The sequence below is a fragment of the Moschus berezovskii genome, chromosome 23 (genome assembly GCF_049115385.1).
Source record: "Moschus berezovskii isolate FMDL1 chromosome 23, NW_MosBer_1.0, whole genome shotgun sequence".
Classification (NCBI taxonomy): domain Eukaryota; kingdom Metazoa; phylum Chordata; class Mammalia; order Artiodactyla; family Moschidae; genus Moschus; species Moschus berezovskii.
In genome coordinates, this window is record NC_142482.1 from 17,192,054 (window position 1) to 17,216,085 (window position 24,032).

Here is a 24,032-nt window from a genome sequence, read left to right on the forward strand (position 1 = left end):
GCTGGTGTATAATATACTGTAGTGTACAATTAGAATCCAATTTACATGATTTTCTCAAAGGTGGTACACAATTGTACCTTATCATAAATGATTATAAATGAGAGTTCTGTTGTTGCTTTTCACTTGTAGGAGTGCACTTCTGGGTGCCTTTTTCATTGAGTTTTGACAGTAAGTCAAACCAAACTGATAGTAAATCATTTCAGAAATGAATGTAGTGTGAATTGTGAACACTGTGAGTGAAGCAAAGTGAGATGATGTGAACTTTCTTTTGCTGTCGATGCTTTATCTTGCATTTGTCCTATGAGTGCCCTGTGGTCAGCTCAAAGTGGGAAGTTTTCTTTGGTAGAGGAGTCAGTTTCATGATAGCATACAGACGTGACAAACAGCACCAGAGATCCACGACAAGTAGAAATGGAAATTCTGCCAAATTGCAAAGGTTGGATGATGGGCACTAATAGACTGGAATGTAGGAAAGTGTGACTGAGAGAAAGAGGGAGACCATCCGCCACCGAACACCCATCACCCGAATCTCAGTAGACTTGTGTTCTTTTCCTGTGCAGAGACTCTTCAGTTATATTGAAACAGTCACTCTGAAAAAGCAGTTCACTGCTCCTACAGGGCTTCCTGGGTAGTACTATTCTCAGGTAGTAGTATTCTTTTCATATGGTAAAGAATCTGCCTGCAATGCAGGAGACCCTGGTTCAATTCCTGGGTCAGGAAGTCCCCCTGGAAGAGGGATAGGCTAACCACTCACTGCAACCCCATAGCCAGACTCCTCTGTCCCTGGAATCTTCCAGGCAAGAATACTGGAGTGGGTTGCCATTTCCTATTCCAGGGGATCTTCCCAATCCATGGTTCAAACTCCCATCTCTTGTGTCTACTGCATTAGAAGGATGATTCTTTACCCATTGGCACCACCTGGGAAGGCTTGTAGGATGAAGCACACACTGTTATACATATTGCCAGGAGAAATATCAATAACCTCAGATATGCAGATGATACCACCCTTATGGCAGAAAGTAAGAGGAACTAATGAGCCTCTTGATGAAAGTGAAAGAGGAGAATGAAAAAGTTGGCTTAAAACTCAACGTTCAGAAAACTAAGATCATGGCATCTGGTCCCATCACTTCTTGGCAAATATATGGGGAAACAATGGAAACAGTGATAGACTTTCCTTGGGCTCCAAAATCACTGCAGATGGTGACTGCAGCCATGAAATTAAAAGACGTTTGCTTCTTAGAAGAAAAGCTATGACCAACCTAGACAGTGTATTAAAAAGCAGAGACATTACTTTGCTGTCAAAAGTCCATCTAGTCGAAGCTATGATTTTTCCAGTAGTTGTGTATGGATGTGAGAGTTGGACTATAAAGAAAGCTGAGCACCAAGGAATTGATGCTTTTGAATCATGGTGTTGGAGAAGACTCTTAAGAGTCCCTTGGTCTACAAGGAGATCCAACCAGTCAATCCTTAAAGAAATCAGTCCTGAATATTCATTGGAAGGAAGGACTGATGCTGAAGCCAAAACTCCAATACTTTGGCCACCTGATGAGAACTGACTTATTGGAAAAGACCCTGATGCTAAGAAATATTGAAGGCAGGAGGAGAAGGGGATGACAGAGGATGAGATGGTTGGATGGCATCACCAACTTGATGGACATGAGTTTGAGCAAGCTCCAGGAGTTGGTGATGGACAGGGAAGCCTAGAGTGCTGCAGTCCATGGGGTTGCAGAATCAGACATGACTGAGCAACTGAACTGAACATGTCCTGCAACTCATTTCTTTTCATCACTGAATAATATTCTATTATCTGGTTGTACTCCAGTTAGTTTATCTGTTAATCCACTGAAGGACATCTTAGTTACCTCAAAATTTTGGTCATCATGGATAAAGCTGCAATAGACATTTTCATGAGAGATTTTCTGTGTATGTAAATTTTCAACTTTTGAGAGTAAATATCAAGGAATGAAATTGCTGGATCATATACTGGGACAGTTTTGTTAAAAAAAATCAGTCTTCCAAAATAGCTATAACAGTTTTCATTATCCTCGCCAGCAATGAATGAGAGTTCCTGTTGCTCCACATCCTTGCCAGCTTTTGTTGTTGTCAGAGTTTCATAGTTTGGCCGTTCTAATAAGTATGTAGTAATATTTCATTATTTTAATTTGCAGTTCACTGATGAGATGTGATGAAGGACATCTTTTCATATGTTTCTTTGCCATTTGTATATCTTCTTTAGTAAGGTGTCGTTAATGTCTTTGGTCTATGTTTTAGTTGGGTTGTTTGCTTTCAGATTGCTTAGTTTTAACAACTCTTTGTATATTTTAGATATTGTTGTTGTTGTTTAGTCCCTAAGTCATGTCTGCTTCTTTTGCAACCCCATGGACTGTAGCCCACAAGGCTCAAAAAAAAAAAAAAAACTCAATTATTTGGATTGGGATAACCTCAATCATTGATTTGTTAAAGTTCTTTAATTTATAATCATAAAATTAGAGATCAAAGAAGCAAAAGGTTTATACAGCACAGGATTCTAACACTTTTTTACCCAGAACTTACCTTGTTTACCCAAAGTTTCTAGTATTACTTTCCTTAAGTTTGCTAATTTCTCTCTTAATGCACTAAGTATTTACTAATGGACCATGGCTATAAATTAAAATGATTACACATTTTTTGGTAGTTTTTGTGTTTGAACCCCCCCAAAAGAGTACAAAGCATTTACCTGTAAATAAGGAATCACTTTACAGAGGGACTGTCCGAAGAACCAGGTCTCAGTAATGTCCACAACTAACGTGGCTGGAAGGCAGGTGATGGTCACAAGCACATCAGCCAGAGAAAGGTTGACAATGAAGTAATTGGTCACCGTCCTCATGTGGTGGTTCTTCCACACGGCCACACAAACTGATTCGGAAAGAGAAAGGAATGGTCTCTGTTATGGACTGAACGTCCATGATGTGGAAGGTGCAATGAAACAGAAATCCATATATTAAGATCCTACCCCCTCAAAAGAATATGGGGTACATATACACAGAAGAATATTATTCAGCCATGAAAAAGAATGAAATCGTGTCCTCTGCAGCAACATGGATGGAACTAGAGATTGTTGCATTAAGTGAAGTAAGTCAGATAAAGACAAATAATACACAATATCCATTATATGTGGAAATCGAAAATATGGCACAAATAGATCTGCTTTTGAAGAAGAAACAGGGTCACAGATATAGAGAACAGATTGGTGGTTGCGGAGGAGAAAGGGGCTGAGGGAGTGAAGGGCTGGGAAGTTGGGATTAGCAGATGTAAGTTTTATGTATAGAATGGATAAGCAATTAGATCCTACGGTATAGTGTGTGTTCATGCACAGTTATGTCCAACTTTTTGCGACCCCATGGACTGTAGCCTGCCAGGTTTCTCTGTCCATGGAATTTTCCAGGCAAGAATACTGGAGTGGGTTGCCATTTCTTACTCCAGGGGATCTTCCCAACCCAGGGATTGAACCCAGGTCTCCTGTGTCTCCTGCGTTGGCAGGTGGAATTTTTAACCACTGAGCACCTGGGAAGCCACTCCTACTATATAGCATAGGGAGCTATAATCAATACCCTATGATAAGCCATAATGGAAAGTAATAATTAAAAAAGAATGTATATGTCTATGTAAATATAACTGAATCACTTTGCTGTACTACAGTAATTAACAAAACATTGTAAATCAACTATACTTCAATTGAAAAAAGAAAGGCTCCTAACCCCCAGTGTGATGGTATTAGGAAGTGGACCTTTGGAAAATGAGTTGGACATGAGGGTGGAGGCTTTGTCAAGGGCATTAGGTCCTTATAAAGGGAGCTAATATAAGGGATCTCTCCTTATACAGAGAGATCTTTCACCTCTTCCACCATGAGAGGATACAGCAAAAAATTGCCTGTTTTTTATGAACCAGGAAATGGACTCTGCCAAGATGCTGAAGCTGCCAGAGCCTTGACCTTGCACTTCTCAGAATCCAGAACTGAGACACAAACTTCTGTTGTTTATAAGCCATTCAGTTCATGGTACTCTGTTACAGCAGGATTGACAGACCAAGGCAGTAACTAAACAAAATAGGTCTGATTAGGGAATACTATCAAGCTGGCTAGTACCCCTGCAATTTCACAAATAAATATTGCCAAGGGGAGAAAATTTAAGGCTGCTCTGTGTTTTCACTGAATCAATCTGTGTGAATTCTCAATATATGCTTAAAATCAGTTCCCTTACCTTGCAAGGCATTTCTCAGTGGCTCATATGGCTGTGTTTGTTTTACTTGATTTTGAATTTCATTTTCCAGAAATTAAAGAACAATCTTTGATTTATCATTTTATCCCCTCAGTGGGCAGCATGTAGTAGATACTCAAGAAATATTGATATTTGCTGAATTGAGATGAATAAAGAGCTTGCTATTTTTCAGTGAACTGTGGTGTTGCCTTATCCATCATATTGACCCATATCTGCTCCCAAACTCTGCCTTTAGGACTTATAAGAGATGAAGACACTTAAAGACAAAAGCCTACAATTATTCAGTACCTATTATTGCCAGATAGTGAGGTGGATATTCAATCTCAATGACAATCCCAAGGGAATTCATCATTACTGATGTTTTGTATATTATGATGTCATTGACACACAGGGATTTTGTGGAACTTGTTGGGGACAAATAGCTTATAAAGCAGGGAATCACTATGACAACTGGGCTTATACACCAAGTGAAGTGCTGGTCGTTCCACCACATTGGTTACCTTCTTTTGTGAATGAAAGAGTTATTTTAAAAAAGCACATCTAAATTCTAGAAACGCTTTCCTTTCTACTACGCTTGTTGGCCTCTAAACTTTGCCTCAGATCAAACATACTCTCACAGCCAAGCCTCCCTCACTTTCTCAGAGCATCCCCCTTTTTAAAATGTGTGCTGTCACTAAGCCACTCCTTATGGAAAGAGCATCTAGTTCCTTGATTCTCCTTCCTCCCTCTGATGGATCCAAAGGTTACATAATCACTGGTCCCAGAATTATATATAAGCATTGCTACCCACATCTGTTGATGGATTTTCTTCACGGAATGTAACTAAGTAACTGAATTTACCTGAAGTATTGTTAACCTGTCAAAGCTGTCATCCATGCACCCAAGTGATGCAGTGATTAGTAACCTTCCTTAGTGAAGAAATAAAAGTGTATTTTGTTAAATTTGAGTCATTTAGTGAGGATTTCTTTTTGACAATTATGTAACTGTTATTAGGAGTGTCATATGTTGAAAAATTCTTTTACTAGCTCCTGAAGCTGAAATTACACTCCAGTCACCAACAGATGCTCATTTAATGAAATATCTGAATTTCTGAGGATTTAATTGTGAAGACTTCACATCTTCCTCCAATTCTAGCACATAAGTACTGAAAACTCAAGAGAGCTTTGTTAGGATAAACTGTAGTCTTTATTGTCTGAAAATGCTGCTGCTGAATCATTTACTTCTCAGAAATGCTTGAAACACACGCACACACACAAATCCACCTTACCAGTTGACTAACACATTATCGTGGCTTGTTATGAGAAAACAGAAAAAAAAAATCACACTTCTGATACTTGGTCAATAAATGGTCCAAGTGGGATCTAGAAAAGAAAATGAAACTTTAAAAAAATACAATCAGTTCTAGTTTGACTCCCAATTCTCCATATTTTGAGGGTGAGGAATGGCAGTGATGGGAGGCCAGTGTTAATGCACGATGCTAAGCAATGTGAGAGCAAGTAGATCACCAATAAACACTTATATTTCCTGTGTTCTGTTTTAAACAATTTAAATTATTAACTAGTTTAATCTCCATAATAACAGTATAAAGTGATTACTATTTCTGTTTAACATGTGCAAAACTGATGCAACGGAGTCTACCTAAGGATGAATAGCTAGTAAATGCTGACTTTAGATTTAATCTTATACACTATGCATACCATTCTATTATGTTTCAGCACCTATCAGTGAAGCAGAGGTGAAAGGCAGCTGTCTACCTCTCTTTGGCAAGACTTTAATGCATGTCCATTGATTTCTAGAGTCGGAGATCATCGGTTTAATCAGATGCATAAATCAGCTCTGCAGTATTCCTGATTCATTTCTACTTGCACATTTTTAATAGTGGGGAATTTGCAACTTAGGGCTGCCCTGGTGGCTCAGTTGTAAAAGAATCATCCTGCCAATGCAGGAGACTGGAGTTCAATCCCTCAGTCAGGAAGAGCCCCTGGAGAAGAAAGTGGAAACCTACTCCAGTATTCTTGCCTGGGAAATCTCATGGACAGGGGAGCCTGGAAGTTTACAGTCCATGGGGTTTCAAAAGAGTAGGACATGACTTAGGGACTAAACAACAAAAGCAACAACAATTTATGGCTTGCTTAAGCCCTTGGCTTCTATTTTGTGGTGAATTTACCTACCAGCAAGTTGTTATTCATGTTGAGATGATGTCTGTTTCCCCTTCAGTTCTGTTCATGGGTTCTTTATTCGTTTCTGGAACCCAAGGAATAAACTTACCTCCTTTTTCTACATCATACCTGTATTAATTTCCCAGAGCTGCTTTAAGAGTACTGCAGGTTGGGTGTTTTAAAGCCACACAAACCTATTTTCACAGAGTTCTGGAGTCAGAAGTCAAAAATCAAGGTCAGGAGGGTCATGCTGCCTCTGAAACTTGTAGATAATTCCTTCCTTGCTGCTCTCATGGTTTCTGGTGGTTGGCTGTTAACATGGCCTTCCCTGGGTGTGGCTCTGTATATCCAGTCTCCTTCTCCTCCATCATCACATGGTCTTTTCTCCTGCCTCTCTGTATCCACATGGCTATCTTCTGACAGGGACACCAGTCCCATTGGATTGGGGGCTCACTGTACCTCAGTTAGAATACTGACGTGGTTTGCCATTCCCTTCTCCAGGGAACCACGTTTTGTCAGAACTCTCTGCCATGACCTGTCCATCTTGGGTGGCCCTACACGGCATTGCTCATAGTCCCATTGAGTTAGACAATGCTGTGGTCATGTGATCAGATTATTTACTTTTCTGTGATTATTGTTTAAGAGGCTTATGGAACCTTCCCAGGTGTGGATGTGACTGGTGATGGAAGTAAAGTCCAATGCTGTAAGAGCAATATTGCATAGGAACCTGGAATGTTTGGTCCATGAATCAAGGAAAATTGGAAGTGGTCAAACAGGAGATGACAAGAGTAAACACTAACATTTTAGGAATCAATGAACTAAAATAGACTGGAATGGGTGAATATAACTCAAATGACCATTATATCTACTACTGTGGGCAAGAATCTCAGAGAAGAAATGGAGTAGCCATCATAGTCAACAAAAGAGTTTGATATGCAGTAATTGGATGCAATCTGAAAAAAAGACAGAATGATCTCTGTTTGTTGCCAAGGCAAATCATTCAATATCACAGTAATCCAAGTCTATGCCCTGAACAGTAATGCTGAAGAAGCTGAAATACACAGATTTGATGTACTCCTTTCCCAATTTAGAATCAGTCCATTGTTCTATGTAGAATTCTAACTGTTGTTTCCTGACCTGCATACAGATTTCTTAGGAGGAAGGTCAGGTGGTCTGGTATTCCCATCTCTTGAAGAATTTTCCAGTTTGCTTTGATCCACACAGCCAGAGGCTTTGGTATAGTCAATAAAGCAGAAGTAGATGTTTTTACTGGAACTCTCTTGTATTTCTGATGATCCAACGGATGTTGGCAATTGGATCTCTGGTTCCTCTGCCTTTTATAAATCCAGCTTGTACATATGGAATTTCATGGTTCACCTACTGTTGAAGCCTGCCTTGGAGGACTTTGAGCATTACTTTGCTGGCATGGGAGATGAGTGCAATTGTGTAGTAGTTTGAACATTCTTTGGCATTGCTCTTCTTTGGGAATGGAAAGAAAACTGACCTTTTCCAGTCCTGTGGTCATTGCTGGGCTTTCCAAATTTGCAGGCATATTAAGTGCAGCACTTTCGTAGCCTCAACATTTAGGATTTGAAATAGCTGCACTGGGATTCCATCACCTCCACTAGCTTTGTCCGTAGTGATGCTTCCTAAGGCCCACTTGACTTCTCATTCCAGGATGTCTGGCTCTAGTTTAGTGATCACACCATCGTGGTTATCTGGGTCATGAAAATCATTTTTGTATGGCTCTTCTGTGTATTCTTGCCACCTCTTCTTAATATTCTCTGCTTCTGTTAGGGCCATACCATTTCTGTCCTTTACTGTGCCCATCTTTGCATGAAAAGTAATGCTGAAGAAGCTTAAATATACAGCTTGGTGTCTCTAATTTTCTTGAAGAGTTCTCTAAACTTTCCCATTCTCTTGTTTTCCTCTATATCTTTGCCTTGATCACTGAGGAAGGCTTTCTTATCTCTCCTTGCTAATTTTTGGAACTCTGCATTCAGATGGATATATATTTCCTTTTCTATTTTGCCTTTTGCTTCTTTTCATAACTGTTTGTAAAGCCTTCTCAGACAACCATTTTGCCTTTTTAAATTTCTTTTTCTTGGGGATGGTCTTAATCACTGCCTCCTGTACAATGTCATGAACCTCTGTCCATAGCTCTTCAGGCACTCTATCAGATCTAATCCCTTGAAACTATTTGTCACTTCCACTGTAAGGGATTTGATTTAGGTCATACCTGAATGGTCTAGTGTTTTTCCGTATCTTCTTCAATTTAAGTCTGAATTTGGCAATAAGGATTTCATGATCTGAGCCATATTCAGCTCCTGGTCCTCTTTTTATTGGCTGTACAGAGCTTCTTCATCTTTGGCTGCAAAGAATATAATCAGTCTGATTTCGGTGTTGACCATCTGGTGATGTCCATGTGTAGAGTCTTCTCTTGTGTTGTTGGAAGAGGACGTTTGCTATGACCAGTGTGTTCTCTTGGCAGAACTCTATTAGCCTTTGCTCTGCTTCATTCTGTACTCCAAGGCCAAATTTGCCTTACTCCAGGTATTTCCTGACTTCTTACTTTTGCATTCCAGTCTCCTGTAATGAACAGGACGTCTTTTTTGGGTGTTAATTCTAGAAAGTCTTGTAGGTCTTCATAGAACCATTCGACTTCAGCCACTTCAGCATTACTGGTTGGAGCATAGACTTAGATTACTGTGATATTGAACGGTTTGCCTTGGAAACTAACAGAGATCATTCTGTCATTTTTGAGATTGCACCCAAATACTGCATTTCTGACTCTTTTGTTGACTATGATGGCTACTCCATTTCTTCTAAGGGATTCTTGCCTGCAGTAGTAGATATAATGGTCATGTGAGTTAAATTTACCCATTCCAGTCTAGTTTAGTTCACTGATTCCTAAATTGTCGATATTTACTCTTGCCATCTCCTGTTTGACTACTTCCAACTTAACTTGACTTAAGATTATGACTATGCCTATTTCCCAAAACTTAATTCCCTGGGTGCAACATTGCAACATGATAGCAAGATTATCCCTCTCATGGCCCTGGTCTCTTTACTGAGAAAATGCTGAAGATAACCAGAAATTCTTTTTAAATGAGCTAGCTATTCAGAACTGAGCACATCTTTGGGGGCTCATCTCCTCAAATTGGGTTGAACAAATATCCATTATTGTGTTAATTTATTCATTGGCCCATTCAAAATATTAAAGGTACAATGGAAACACAGCCTTCTCCTCGTAAGACATCAAAATTATACAGAGTTAAATTCATCATCTTTTCCTATATTCTCATGCCCGGACTTTACACTTCTCTGAAGTATAGCATGCTTCTTTTTTCTCTGTAACCTATGTTTAAAATCCCCCAAGTATCTCTTGCCTCTGTAACTGTTTTTCTATTCCCACTACAGATGCTTGGTTAGATTGTGATAGCCATTAGCTGGAGCATTGCAATGACCTCCCTGAACCCGCTCTCTGTACTCCTGTCCACTTTATCCATGGGTACCATTCCCGTCAGTTAGATTATCTCTTTCATTTCAACAGGAGTTTCTCCTCTCCTTCAGGATTAAGTGAAAAATCCTCAGATAGACATTCTACCACCCAGGTCTTGTTGAACTTTCCCTTAAGTCTTGCAAGGCTGTCCATACTTCAGAGCTACAGGATTAGTTAGATATTTCACTTTATATCTAGCATGTTCCATGTCAAAGTGTTTACTAATGCCATTCCTCTGTTTAGAAGTGACCACACTCCATTTCAATCCCATATTAAACTCAACTATATACTAGCCCCTCAAAAAAAAAAAAAAAAAAGAGAGAGAGAAACAAAATCCAACGAATCAAATGATAGAGTTGGTTTCATGAAATTTCTCTTACTTAGTCTAGCTCAACATGACTTCTTTCTCTTTTGAAACTATATTACATCATAAAAAATGAAATAATGCCATTCTCAGTAACATAAATTCTTTTGACCTACATATTATCATACTAAGTGAAGTCAGAGAAAGACAAATGCCATACAATATCACTTCTATGTGGAATCCAATAAAAATGGTACAAGTGAACTTATTTTGAAAAACAGAAACAGACTTGCAGATCTCAAAATCAAACGTACAGGTACCAAGGGGAACGTGGGGAATGAAGGGGTGAATTAGGAGATTTGGGTAACATACACTCACTACTACATAAAATAGATAAACAGCAAGGATCTACAACACAGCACAGGGAAGTTTACTCAGTGTTCTGCAAAAGCCTATGCACATACATATAAATATAACCGATGCATTTTGTTGCACACCTGAAACTAACACAGCATTTTAAATCAAATATACTACAATAACATTTTTTGAAAAGACAGAAGCAGTTTAAATTAAGGGAAAGAAAAAAAAACATTACTTGTACCTTTCCTGATCATGAATCAAATTCTAAAAGTATTATGGACTATTCTGGGTTTTGCATTTTCTGTTGTTATTTTCTTATTGGTACAAAGACTCCTTTTCAGTTTGAGCTGGGCTTTTTCTTTCTCTTACACTTCTTGGTTTCAAAAGCTTTTCTCCCAGTGCAAACACTGCCTAGAACTTTCTTTGCAATAACTAAATATTCATAACACTGCTGTGTTCATACACTTACAGTGTATGTACTGCCTGAGTATTATAAAGAATCATGAGGTTCTTTAAAAGGAGAGGAAAAAACCCAGTGGCTGAATGGAGCATTTATTTTCCTCATTTCTTTTAAGTAAAGTCTGACACTTGACAGGGAACTTGGCTGCCTGTCAGTTATTTTCCTGGCACTCAATTCCCCACATATAGCCTTCTGATGAGCCTTGGTAGGGCTGAGACATGAACTTGGTACTATTTTTGAAACTGGTTCTCTGAGTGATCATGATCCACCAACATTAAAGTTAGTTTGTGATTAGGCTGCACTTAAAAGTCGGCCTGCACTAACCAGGAAGAGGTGAGGGATGTTTGTACACATAGGGGTGAGGGGGAATTACAGAGTGTTGGGGGTGCAGATTGACTGAAAATCTATTAATACTTCTAACATGGATTTTTTTTTAAACAGATTTTTTGAGATGCAGAGGTGCACGAAGATAAAAGTCCATTTATTCCTTTCTCTTTCACCCCTCATCTGGTCCGTCATCTCTTCTTCTGTAAGAATCCGATGATATATCACATGCATCTTTTCTCTGCAGTACTGACAGATGGAACATGACTCCATCTGTATGAGAGCATCTGTAGCCAGTGATGTAGAGGGGGATTTAAACTGCAATATAGAGATGCAGCCTTTAAGAAGCCAGTGCCTGTAATTGGATGGGCCAAACTTAAACTGATTTTCAAAAGAGAAAAGAAAGTATTAACAGAAAAAGCCCGTTGCAACTTTAATCTGCATTTATGATGAACTGGCTTTTGTTTTAATAACCATCAGACTATATATGGACAAAGTTAATTTATCTCTCCAATCAGTCCTTGCACTTGGACAAATTTAAACTAGGGTGATACAGTGTTAATCTGTTGGTGAGACTGCATCTTTTATTAAACATACATGTAGGTCTTGAACTATGTATGTCAACTTGCAATTGATTATGATATAAAGAGGAGACTGTATGATATATAATTAGTATGTTATTGTGCTTCTTGAAAGATCTGAACTAAATATTTCAAGTTATTTTAAGCATTTTCATATTTATTTAATTTTTAAACATTAAAACAATATATAGGTGCTATGCTAACTGAAATAACCCAGACACAAAAAGACAATGATTATATAATTCTACTTATATGAAGTACTTAGTCAAATCCCTTAAGACAGAAAGAAGAATGCTAGTTGCCAGGGTCTTGGGGGAGGAGAGAGTGGGTTATAATTGTTTACGTAGAAAGAATTTTAGTTTTACAAGATGAAAAATGTTCTGGAGATACACGATGGTGATGATTGAATGATAATAAGAATGTACTTACTGCCAATGAATTGTACACTTGAGGATGGTTAAAGTGGTGAATTTTAAATTATGAATGCTTTATCACAATTTTAAAAATCACTTTCCATGAAAACAAGTAGTTATAAAAAATGGGAAACAAAATTTTTGACCCAACAATGTGAGTGAAAGAATGAAAGTCGCTCAGTCATCTCCGACTATTTGCGACCCCATGGAATAGTCCATGGAATTCTGCAGGCCAAATACTGGAGTGGGTAGCCTTTTCCTTCTCCAGGGGTTCTAACCAAGCCAGAGATCGAACCCAGGTCTCCCACATTGCAGGAGCCACCAGGGAAGCCACCAATAACATTCCTCTAAAATCCTAAGCACAGAATGAAAATTCTAGGTAACAATCTTAGTTTTATGATTTTTTAAAAATTCATGAAAAGCTAAAAGAATGAAAGAGAACACATTTATTCAAATGCACCTCAGTTCTAATATATTAATAGCAGTGTTAAAGATAGTCAACACATGATTTTTAAAGATATAACTGAAATTATTTCTTTGTGAAATCAAAGTGCTGTTTGTAGTAGGTTGTGACATTGTAATTTAGTGTCTTAATGAATAGCTATGCAATTTCTGGATTTTTCTTTATTAATGTATATATGAATGTATACTGATGTGTAACATGGCAATTTATTGATTGTTATTTGTTATATTACACATATAAAACGTCAGAAAACAACTTAAGCAACACTGTAGTTCCACCGTTTGCCACAAAGTGTCAGTGAAAGACTTTGAAACTGCTCACCCTGTCACTTAAGAGATGAGTTTGAAACATACATGAATTGTAATATTCTTTATAATATAAAAATAAATACACTTGTTTCAAGTGGGATTTTTCTAGATTAAATCTTTAAGAAAGAATAAAATGGCTAACAGGAATCCCATGTGGCTCAGCTTTAAAGAATCCTCCTGCCAATGCACACAAGCGGTGCGATTTTGTATCCTTGGGTTGGGAAGATACCCTGGAAGAGGAAATGGCAACGCACTACAGTATAATTGCCAGGAAAATCTCATGGGCAGATGAGCAGTGGGCTACAGTCTCTGGGGTCTCGAAGAGTTGGACATGACAGTGCGCGTGCGCACACACACACTCACGGCTAATGTCTTTTAAATTAAATACTTAAATAAATGAATTAATCAAGATGAAATAAAACGTTTCCTAAATGAAAAACAACAACAACAAAAAACAATTGAATACACATAGAAGATAGTATCTATTTAACTCCCATGAGAAATCTATCTTGAAAGCAGGAAAGGAGTCATCCAAAATCATTACAGTGAGCAGATCTATGAAACAGGAGAGACTATTGGTGCTGTCTGCAAAGGGTAAAACCCCCGGATACTTTCCTTTCTCATGTGCATTACACATCACCCCCTTGGCATTGGTCCTCTTTCCTATTGTTAGTTTCGCTTCCTTATCTTCCTGGGCAAACATGCCAATAATTCCTGACTCAACCTCCTATCTCCACCCACACGTCCGGGATGGCTGTCTGTAAATGTGTCTGTGCTCAGAGGAGCAGAAGGCACAGGTGCCACTTCTTTTCTGGCAAGTCTGACAGATGGGACACTGACAAGAAGCACACTTGTGGTGTGAAATGCATCCCCAATGGTTATCTAACATTAAGGTAAAGAAAACTTCAGAAAAGTTACTATAGAATCACAGATAACAACGTTTGCATTGTATTTCGGTTTCTGTTTCCTCGAGAAAATATAGAAGTCTGCAATTTGACAAATATTTTCTTATTCAGTTCAGTTCAGTTCTGTTGCTCAGTTGTGTCTGACTCTGTGATCCTGTGAACTGCAGCACACCAGGCCTCCCTGTCCATCATCAACTCCCAGAGTCCACCCAAACCCATGTCCATTGAGTCAGTGATGCCATCCAACCATCTCACCCTCCGTCGTCCCCTTCTCCTCCTGCTCTCAATCTTTCCCACCATCAGGGTCTTTTCAAATGAGACAGCTCTTCGCATCAGGTGGCCAAAGTATTGGAGTTTCAACTTCAACATCAGTCCTTTCAATGAACACCCAGGACTGATCTCCTTTAGGATAGACTGGTTGGATCTCCTTGCTGTCCAGGGGACTCTCAAGAGTCTTCTCCAACACCACAGTTCACAAGCATCAATTCTTCGGCGATCAGCTTTCTTTATAGTCCAACTCTCACATCCATACATGACCACGGGAAAAACCATAGCCTTGACTAGATGGACCTTTGTTGGCAAAGTAATGTCTCTGCTTTATAAGATGCTGTCTAGGTTGGTCATAACTTTCCTTCCAAGGAGTAAGCGTCTTTTAATTTCATGGCTACAATCAGCATCTGCAGTGAATTTGGAGCCCACAAAAATAAAGTCAGCCACTGTTTCCACTGTTTCACCATCTGTTTTCCATGAAGTGATGGGACCAGATGCCATGATCTTAGTTCTCTGAATGTTGAGCTTTATTTTTTTTCTCTGTTCTCGAGAATTTTATTAAGTTGCTAGGCTCCCTTTCCCCCTTAGTGATCCCCTAATTTTCTTTTTTTTTTATTTCTTATTCTCTTGTTCTATTCTCCAAAAGAACTTTCTCAGCTTTATTTTCCAATGCTTCTGTGGAATTCTTCATCTCTGCCCTTGTCTTTTTTTGATCTCCGGGATCTCCGTTTTGTTCTCTGATGGTGTTTTGTTCTTTAGACTTCTGTGTATCTGTATATTTTTAAATTTATTTTTAATTGGAGGGATGTTCGCTTTACAATATTATGTTGACTTCTGCCATACAGTGTGAATCAGCCATAAGTATGAATGTCCCTCCCACTTGAACCTTCCCCCACACCCCCACTGCACCCCATCCTTCTAGATTGTCACAGACTACCACACTGAGCACCCTGTGTTATACAGCAACTTCCCTTTAGCTATTTATTTAACATATTGACTTCTCAGATGGTGCTAGTGGTAAAGAATCTGCCTATCAGTACAGGAGATATAGGAGACACAGGTTTTATCCCTGGGTTGGGAAGATGCCCTGGAGGAGGGCATGGCAACCCACTCCAGTATTCTTCCCTGGGGAATCCCATGGACAAAGGAGCCTGGCAGGTTACAGTCCAGAGGGTTGCGAAGAGTCAAACACGACTGAAGGGACTTAGCACGCATGCAATGTGTAATTTCAGAGATACTCTCTCAAGTTGTCCCACTCTTTCCTGCCCTCACTGTGCCCACAAGATGGCCCTCCATATCTGCATCTCTATTCTTGTCCTGTAAATGTGTTCATCAGTACCATTTTTCTAGATTTCATATATATGTATTATTTAGTTTTCTCTTTCCAACTTATTTCACTCATTTAACAGACTCTGGGTTCATCCACCTCACCACAATGGACTCAAACGTGTTCCTTTTTATGGCTGAGTAATATTCCATTGTATATATGTACCACAACCTCTTTATCCATTCATCCCTTGATGGACATCTAGGTTGTTTCCATTCGTATTGTAAACAGTGTTATTGCAAACAGTGTTGCAATGAACAATGGGGTACAGGTGTCTTTTTCAGTTATGGTTTTCTCAGAGCATATGCCTAGTTGTAGGATTGCTGAGTCACATGGGAGTTTTATTCCTCATTTTTTTAAAAGGAATCTCCATACTGTTCTCTATACGGCTGTATCAATGTACATTCCCACCAACAGTGCACAAAATTTCCCTTTCCTCCACATCCTCTTCAGCATTTATTGTTTGTACATTTTTTGATGATGGCCATTCTGACCAGTGTGAGGTGATCCCTCCTTGTAATTTTGATCTGCATTTCCCTAGTAATGAATGAGGTCATTATTTTAACAAAGGCAGTAATTCTCATGTTAACACCAGTGAGGTAGTGTGGGGAATAATTGTGATACCACAATTAGTAAGTCGTTGAGAAGGGATTTAGAAAGACAGTATCTTCACATAGGCACAAATGTACCAGGAAACCACACAGAAGGAGGACTATACAACAGAAATGCAAGGCAGGTAATAATTCACAGGAATCAAGTCCAAAGGAAATTCTTCAGAGGGGCAGATGGGAAGCCAGCTTGACTTCCATTGTCTGTGAGAGGTCGGGGAGGGCTCAACTACTGAGGATAACAAGGTTCTGTACTCAAGGTGCCAGAGACCAGAGCATCCTAATGTTAATTAGTATCCTCAGGCCTTTGAGGCTGGCCTGGAGGGAAAGTGAAGGGGGGAGGAAGACTCCAGGGTCTCAGCATCTGTAGTTCTATTAATGGCTACATCTAGTAGACATCAAAGGAATTTGTCTGGAAGTTGGTATCAACTTCTTGGTTATCCATGTCTTTTTACTCATTACAGATAAATCACTATGTTTGTTCCCAGGACAGCCTCTCAGAATTCCATCTGGATCTCTATCCTATGCTCAGAGCTCTTCAGAGACATATGGTCAGTTCTCATCTTTGGCCCATTGGCACTAATTAGGACACACAAGTGATCTATCCTTTGCTTGACACTTGAATTCCATTTATCTTACTGCCTTCAATAAACTTAAACTTTTGGCCTTCTTTGTAGAAATACTTTCCCTCATTCATTTCATGGATATCTTTAATCCTCTTTCATTTTTCATCCATGCTCTTTCCTTCTTTGTTATTATTTACACTCACAACTTCAATTCTCATCTCTAGGAAGCTAATTTCCAAAGTTTTAATGCCAGTTCTTGGCTCAGTCTTGCTTTCCATACCATAATGTTAAATTTCATTTTTTCATCTTCTATATATTTTGCATTTACTTCACATTCAACTCATAAAGTACTTAGACACTTTCCCAAAGATTAGGGAGAGTCACTAAAAGACTTTAAGCAAGAAAGTGACAAGACTCTGTTTCTATTTTTTCAAAGATGACTTGGGGGAGTGTGGAAATTATATATGCTCTTAAACTGGAAGCAAGGGAGCCAATTTTTAGACTTTTTAGAATTCCAAGGACACACATGAGGACAAAAGAATGCTGAAAACAAATGAATTCAAGAAATAATAATGAAGTTGAAACATAAAGCCATGGTGAGGGATTAGATATGAGGATGAAGAAAGTAAAAAGAACCGAGGATGATCACCCAGTACGTTGCTTAGCAGGTAGGGAGATCTTATTGCTCACCTTATTGCTTATGGGTTATGAAACAGAAGAGAATGAGGTGGATTCATGTGGAAGCAGAGATAGAAGATGAAAAATTCCCTTTTCTTTATGTGAGTTTGAAACACTTGTGAGTTATTTTGCTATCAAAATATCCAAAAGGGATATTTTGGTATTTGGATTTATGGGTCTGTATTTCAGAAGCTATTTTTCAGTTACAGGTAAATATTTGGAATTCATTGGATTAGTGATAAAGATTAAAGACAGCTGAGAAGATAAAATCAACCAGGGATAGAAATAGAACGAGAAGGGGGAGACCTGTCATGTTCAGAGAATTATGCAATTTCAGCCAAATACTCTTGGTTGGCAAATATCCAAAGGTGCCTTTATTTCTTTTGAAATACTATTATCGTACTCAGCAGTACATCAGTTTTACTCTAAGAAAATAGTTTATATTTCTGGTTATGACAGATAAGCTTGTTACAGAGCAAACCTCCCATCTGAAACAACCAGGAGTGTCACACATCTCTTTACAACACTGGAAGCTTCCCAAGCAGTGAGGACTTGAAGGGACAATGTACTGGAGAAACGGAAAGAAGACATTGCTTGCTGACATTCAACACCTCTTCTCAAAGTTTTTGGCAGTTTGCAAGAATCAGCTGACTGAAAATAGATGTAGCAGCAAACGATGTGAGAAGTTGAGCAGGAATTTGAGCAGGCTTATTGAACAGAGGGCAATCTCTGTAGCTCAGAATCCATCAACGAGGTAAACAAGCCTGGCTTTCAGCGGCAGCCCGAAAGAGCAAACTCCAGTAGAGATGCGTCTGAAGGAGACAAGCTTCCCCGAAGCCCAGCTACAAATGCCTTCACCTAGTGGCTGGATAGAGGTTTTCTGTATCAACACTAACTGCCTGCCAAAGCAAACACAAATTCCTTATGGAAGAAGATACCATTAGCCAGAGCATCAAATGATTTCTACAGATTTTCATACAAAATGTCATTCATTCTATAAAAAAAATCATCAGGCAGACACAAAGCCAATACCATAAGACCAAAGTCTATAGGAAAAGAAAATAATAAATATTTCAGAAATGTAAAAACAATTAGATTAATAAGCTTAAGAAATTATGTTATATTATGTGGACTATTAATAAGTAATTGAATATGGTGACTTAAATGGGAAGAATATCCAAACAAGAAGGGATATACATATGTGTGTGTGTGTGTGTGTGTGTGTGTGTGTAGCTGATTCACTTGGCTGTATGGTAGAAAGTAACACAACACTGTAAAGCAACTCTACTCCAGTAAAAATTAATGAATAATTAGAAAATATTTAAGGGGAGTTTTAGACTTAAAAATATGTTAACGGGAAACACAACAATGAATTCCATAGATGATTAGATGGATAGCGCTAACCAATGGAACAATCCAAGCTAACAGTAAAATATCCAAACTAAACAATACAGAGAAAACAATAGGAAATACAGACAATAATATGAATAATATATTGTTTACATTCTAAAATACATGTATTAAGTAATTGGACTCTGAATACATGAGAAGTGAAATGAGGAAGAAACAATATTTAAAACATATTTGCCAAGGAGAGATGTAATCCAATATTTTTTAAAACTGAACAAAAATAGAGTCCTATGATATATCACTAGAGACCTCATTCCAGATTAATATTAGCAATTAATATTATACTACATATATCTCATTTCCAGCTTTTTAACAGTTACTTAAAGATGAAATAAAAGGGCATACTTGTTCAACTTGATGGCACAAAGTCATAGAGGTTAGAAAGAATGCAATAAAACCTATTATTCATAAAGGACATAATTCTGTAAGTAAAAGCATGGAAAAATCTCCAGATAAACTACTAATCCCACTAAATGAATTAATCACATTTGCTGGCAGTACACACCATACAAAGTACACAAAATGAATATCCAAAAATCCAGCATACATATAGAAATCAATTGTTTTTATTAAAAAAAAAGCTAAATAACTAGAAAAATACAGTTACAAAGATGATACCAGTTGTACAATAAAAATATTCAACATCTAGGAAAACTTTAATGAGAGTTGCATATAACCCCTAAAAAGAAAGATCATAAAATATAAAAATATTAGAAAATAATATATATAAATAAAGCATAAACCATAGTCATTGAAGAACGAATAGTAGAAGAATGTAAATCTTCTCTAAAATTGTTGTATAAATTCAATGCATCCCTAGTCAACATCTAAGCTTTTGTTTGGTAAAGATTAATAAGTTGATTTTAAAATATGTATGAAAATGCAGTGGGCCTAGCCAAGATGATATTGAAGAACAAATTTAAAGGATCACACTTTACCATCTATAAAATCTTACTATAACGTAAACAAAACAGTACAATGCTGGCACAAAAAAAAATAGGTCAAGAAACCAAAATTTAAAGTTGAGAAAGTGACCACCTATACAGACTCCTGATCTCCTTGAGAAAAGGGACCCTTCTGCATGATAAGTGCACACCACCTTTCTTTGCTGTAAATGGTTCTGGATAAATTGATATTTACATGAAATAAATGAAATTTTATTTCTACATCACACAATAAATAAATATTAATCCCAGGTCAATTATAAACGTAAAAGAGGAAAAATAATTCTCCCATCAGATGACCTTTGGATAGACAAGCATTTCTTGAGCCAATTTTCTCAAAAATATTAAATATAAAGGGAACATTTGATAAATTAAATAACCCTAAAATTAAGGTACATCAAAAGAGTATGAAGATAATGCCACAGAGTGAGAGAAGATATTTCCAGTGCATTTATTTTTAAATATCAATTTGCTTAATTGTTTCTTAGAGTTAATGTGCTTTGCTTTTGCTGTTATTGTTTTGCTGCTTTTAGCTTATTTTTTACTGAAGTATCAAACATTTAGAAAATATGCAAATATAAGACCAGAAAGAAATGTACTCAACCTATAACCAAAGGAAACTGGTATCCTGATTTGTAACAGCATAGGCTAATTTTTGCTTCTTTAACTTAATTTGAATGAGATTAAAATGCATGTTTTATTTTGTATCTGACTTATTTTTCTCATCATTATATTTATGAGATCTTTTATGTTGTATGTGTAGCTGTAGTTTTATAATTTTCCTTGCTGTATAGGTTCCAATCCATTAATATTTATTTATTATCCACGGACCTTTTTGTTGGTTCTAATTCAAGACTCTTGTAAACATATTTGCACATGCTTTTGGTGGACATAGTATGAGTTTCTGACACATAGGTCTGTCTGAGCCAAATTGCTATCTGAGGTATGCATATCACCAGTGCTATTACAAAGTTGCCCAGAGTTTTCTAAAATGCTGATTATACCACCAGTTCTTGCTCTAGCTAGCAGATGAGAGTATCCTAGTTGCTCCATGTACTTGTGAACACTTGGTAGTGTCAGGTATTTTCTGTGGTTGTTAGATATTTTATTGAGTCAAGTGTAGCATATTTTATATGTTTATTGGCTATTTGGAAGCAAAGAGAACATCACTCTCCAGAATTTACGTTATTTTAAGGAAGTCTTGTTAAAATTTTTATGGGGCAGTTTGATGGCTACTTTAGAATGTGATTTCCTTCAAAATTAGCATTATCATTCCCTGGTTTTAATCTGGACTTGTTTTAAATTAGATATTCTTCAAATTAAGCCAGCCTTTTATTTCCCCTCTTCCTATAGTACTTCTAAACTTTTGTATTTTTAACCACTTTATATAGCTTCTTGGGCCTTAAATTGTACGTCATTTTACAGAGTCTGTATTTATTTTTTTATTTTTCAAAGTCAGGACCTCATTTCTAAATAAAAAAGATGCTTAATTAATGGTTATTAAGTGACTGATTATATGAAATTTGCACAACTCATTTGTTCTTGACATTAGAGAATTTGTCATGACTATTTGATTCTTGAGAGAATAGAAAGGAATTCAATATAGGTAAATCATAGTACCTACTTCTCCTTTGGCACTTTATATCACTTCTGCTTACATAAATCCCTGAAATCATGTCTTAGAGTTTCTTAGATGAAGACTGAAAACAACAGAATGACCTTTTAGATAATAGGATGGACCACATTAAATGTGTTTGCAACTAAGCTAGAGACTGAAGGAAAATCTATTTGGGCATGGGCATTACAATTATGAAACATTCAATCTCTTGCAAACCATGTTGATTTATATTTTATGGTAATTTATATTTAATGATCATAAGTGGATTTTCTACTTATTACTACACGTTTAACTTTACTAAATAATTTTAAATCATATTTCCTTTCCTATCTCTGAATATAGTAATCTTTGCAATAACTGAGCAAGTATAAGGAAAGACTGCATTTCCCCCAAATCTTACTAATTCTAAACTTATCAAAGATCATGACGTTTCCATTAAGTTTGATAATACAGTAACTAAAGTGTTTTTTAAAATAGCTTAATTAATTTTCAAAAATGCGTCTTTGTCTCCCAATTGCCCTATAAAATGTATCTCACTTTTCTTGAATCATAAGACATTCACTTCTCCAAATCAATGCTAAAAATGTGGAGGTGTGAAAGCACTGTTTTCTGAAAGAAAAATTTTAAATGAGAGCTTATTTTTAAAAATCATCAGTTCATTTGTATTATAATTATTCTCTCAAATATAAATAGATTCTATAGGGGTAAAGATCATATATTGTGGAGTTAAAAAAACCTACTTTAAATTTCAGCTTCAATATCCTTTAACTTTGGGCAAGTCACTTAACCTCACTGTGCTTCAGCTTCCCATGGTGGCTCAAACAGTAGAGAATCTGCCTGCATTTTATCCCTGGGTTCGGAAGAACCCCTTAAGAAGAGAATGGCTACCCACTCTAGCATTCTTGCCTGGAGAATTCCACGGATAGAGGGGTCTGGTTGTATATGGTCCATGGGGTTGCAAAAAGTCAGACACAACTGAGTAACTAGCTCTGTGCATCAGTTTTGAAGCTTATAAGATTGACATCCTTGTACTTATCTCATAAGCATGTATTAATGAACACAAAAACATTCAGCAAGGAGCTTGTAGCATGAATGCATGATGTGGGTGTGTGCTAAGTTGCTTCAGTCATGTCCAACTCTTTGCAGCCCTATGGACTGTAGCCTGCCAGGTTCCTCTGTCCATGGGATTCTCCAGGCAAGAATACTGGAGTGGATGCCATGCCCTTCTCCAGGGGATCTTCCTGACTCAGGGATTGTCTCCTGCATTGGCAGGTGGGTTCTTTGACACTAGCTCCACCTGGGAAGTCCCATGAACGCCTAATAGATATTCATCAAAAATTACAAATTTTCAACTGAGTGAAACAGTAAATTTGCCACAAACTTTCTCTGTTTTACAACAGTGTAGACTTCTAGCCCTGGGTATTTTAAAAATTTCACTGGAGATTGTGATTTTTACTCATTAGATAACCTGTAATCAATGATCAATAAACATTTCCTAGTTTCAGAGTTCACACTGAATAAGGTAAGGGGACATCTTATATAAATAGCACATTGGAGAACGTGAGATTTTTATTCTCAATTCAGAGAAAAAAAAATTTTTTAACCTGTACCTGGCTCCTTTAGACAAGAAGAGCAATGTTATAATCAGCCACAGTTGTTCAGAATTCACATGCCTATGGATCCAGTGAGAAGTCCCAAGTAAACAGCAGTTGTGTAGTGCATTTTAATAAGTTACTATGTAAAGATTATATTAATTAATTGTCTATTTGACTAAGTAATATTCATACCCTAGTGAATGGATATGAAAGTGAATTACATGCAAATTATTGTAAATACTTGCACATTGACAAAGAGAAGATGCTGTTTGAAACAGCTATTAGTATTGTTAAGTTTTTAATTATATGCTGAGGCCAAATGGTTCTGTCAGAATAGCTCTTTGAAGTAAGAAGGAAATAATTTGATATGCAAAATGGGTTAGGACACATCTGTTCTATGGAAGAGGGTGGACAATTAACAAAGATAGAGAAATTAATAAGTAGGAAGAGCAGAGTGGAGGTGAGGAAATTATGAGTTCCATTTGGAACAGGTTAAATGTGATGTGCTTAAGGAACATCCATCAGAAATATGCTGTGTGGTTAAATTTAGAGCCACGAGAACAGAATGCATGATTAAAGGTACAAACTTGCCTAAGATGATGCAGCATTTATTAAAGGGAAGTCTTGTCAAAATCGCTCATGTTGGCTCGTCTTTAGTTTGGCATTCACCAGCTCACAATTTAGCAAGTCTTGGCAGTCTCTGGTTATGGCTGGGATCTTTACTTTTTCTTCTTTACTTTCATTCATTTTGTTGTTATTGTTCAAACAATACTTTATGATAAGTAAACATGCTGTGACAGGGTCATACATTTCTAACTGAAAAGCCAGGAAGTAGACACTTGTTTAGAAATCAACAACCCTGACACTTTTAGTCGTGAAAATGGGAGCTTGTTTTAATTTTGTTACTCATTAAAACAAAGAAGATGATCCACTGTGTACCTTCATATGAATATTTTTTCCTCGCTCCACTTCTTATTTACA

At 37.4% G+C, this 24,032-nt stretch overlaps 1 protein-coding gene across 1 annotated transcript in view; it reads right to left on the bottom strand.

Annotated features, from left to right (window-relative positions):
• The window catches only part of HCRTR2 (hypocretin receptor 2), a 135,457-nt gene that overhangs the window by 42,585 nt on the left and 68,840 nt on the right, over positions 1-24,032 (bottom strand). Inside the window, exon 2 of the mRNA XM_055406761.2 lies at positions 2,717-2,895. Within this exon, the coding sequence (XP_055262736.1) occupies positions 2,717-2,895 (179 nt within the window). The remainder of the gene's footprint in view (positions 1-2,716; positions 2,896-24,032) is intronic.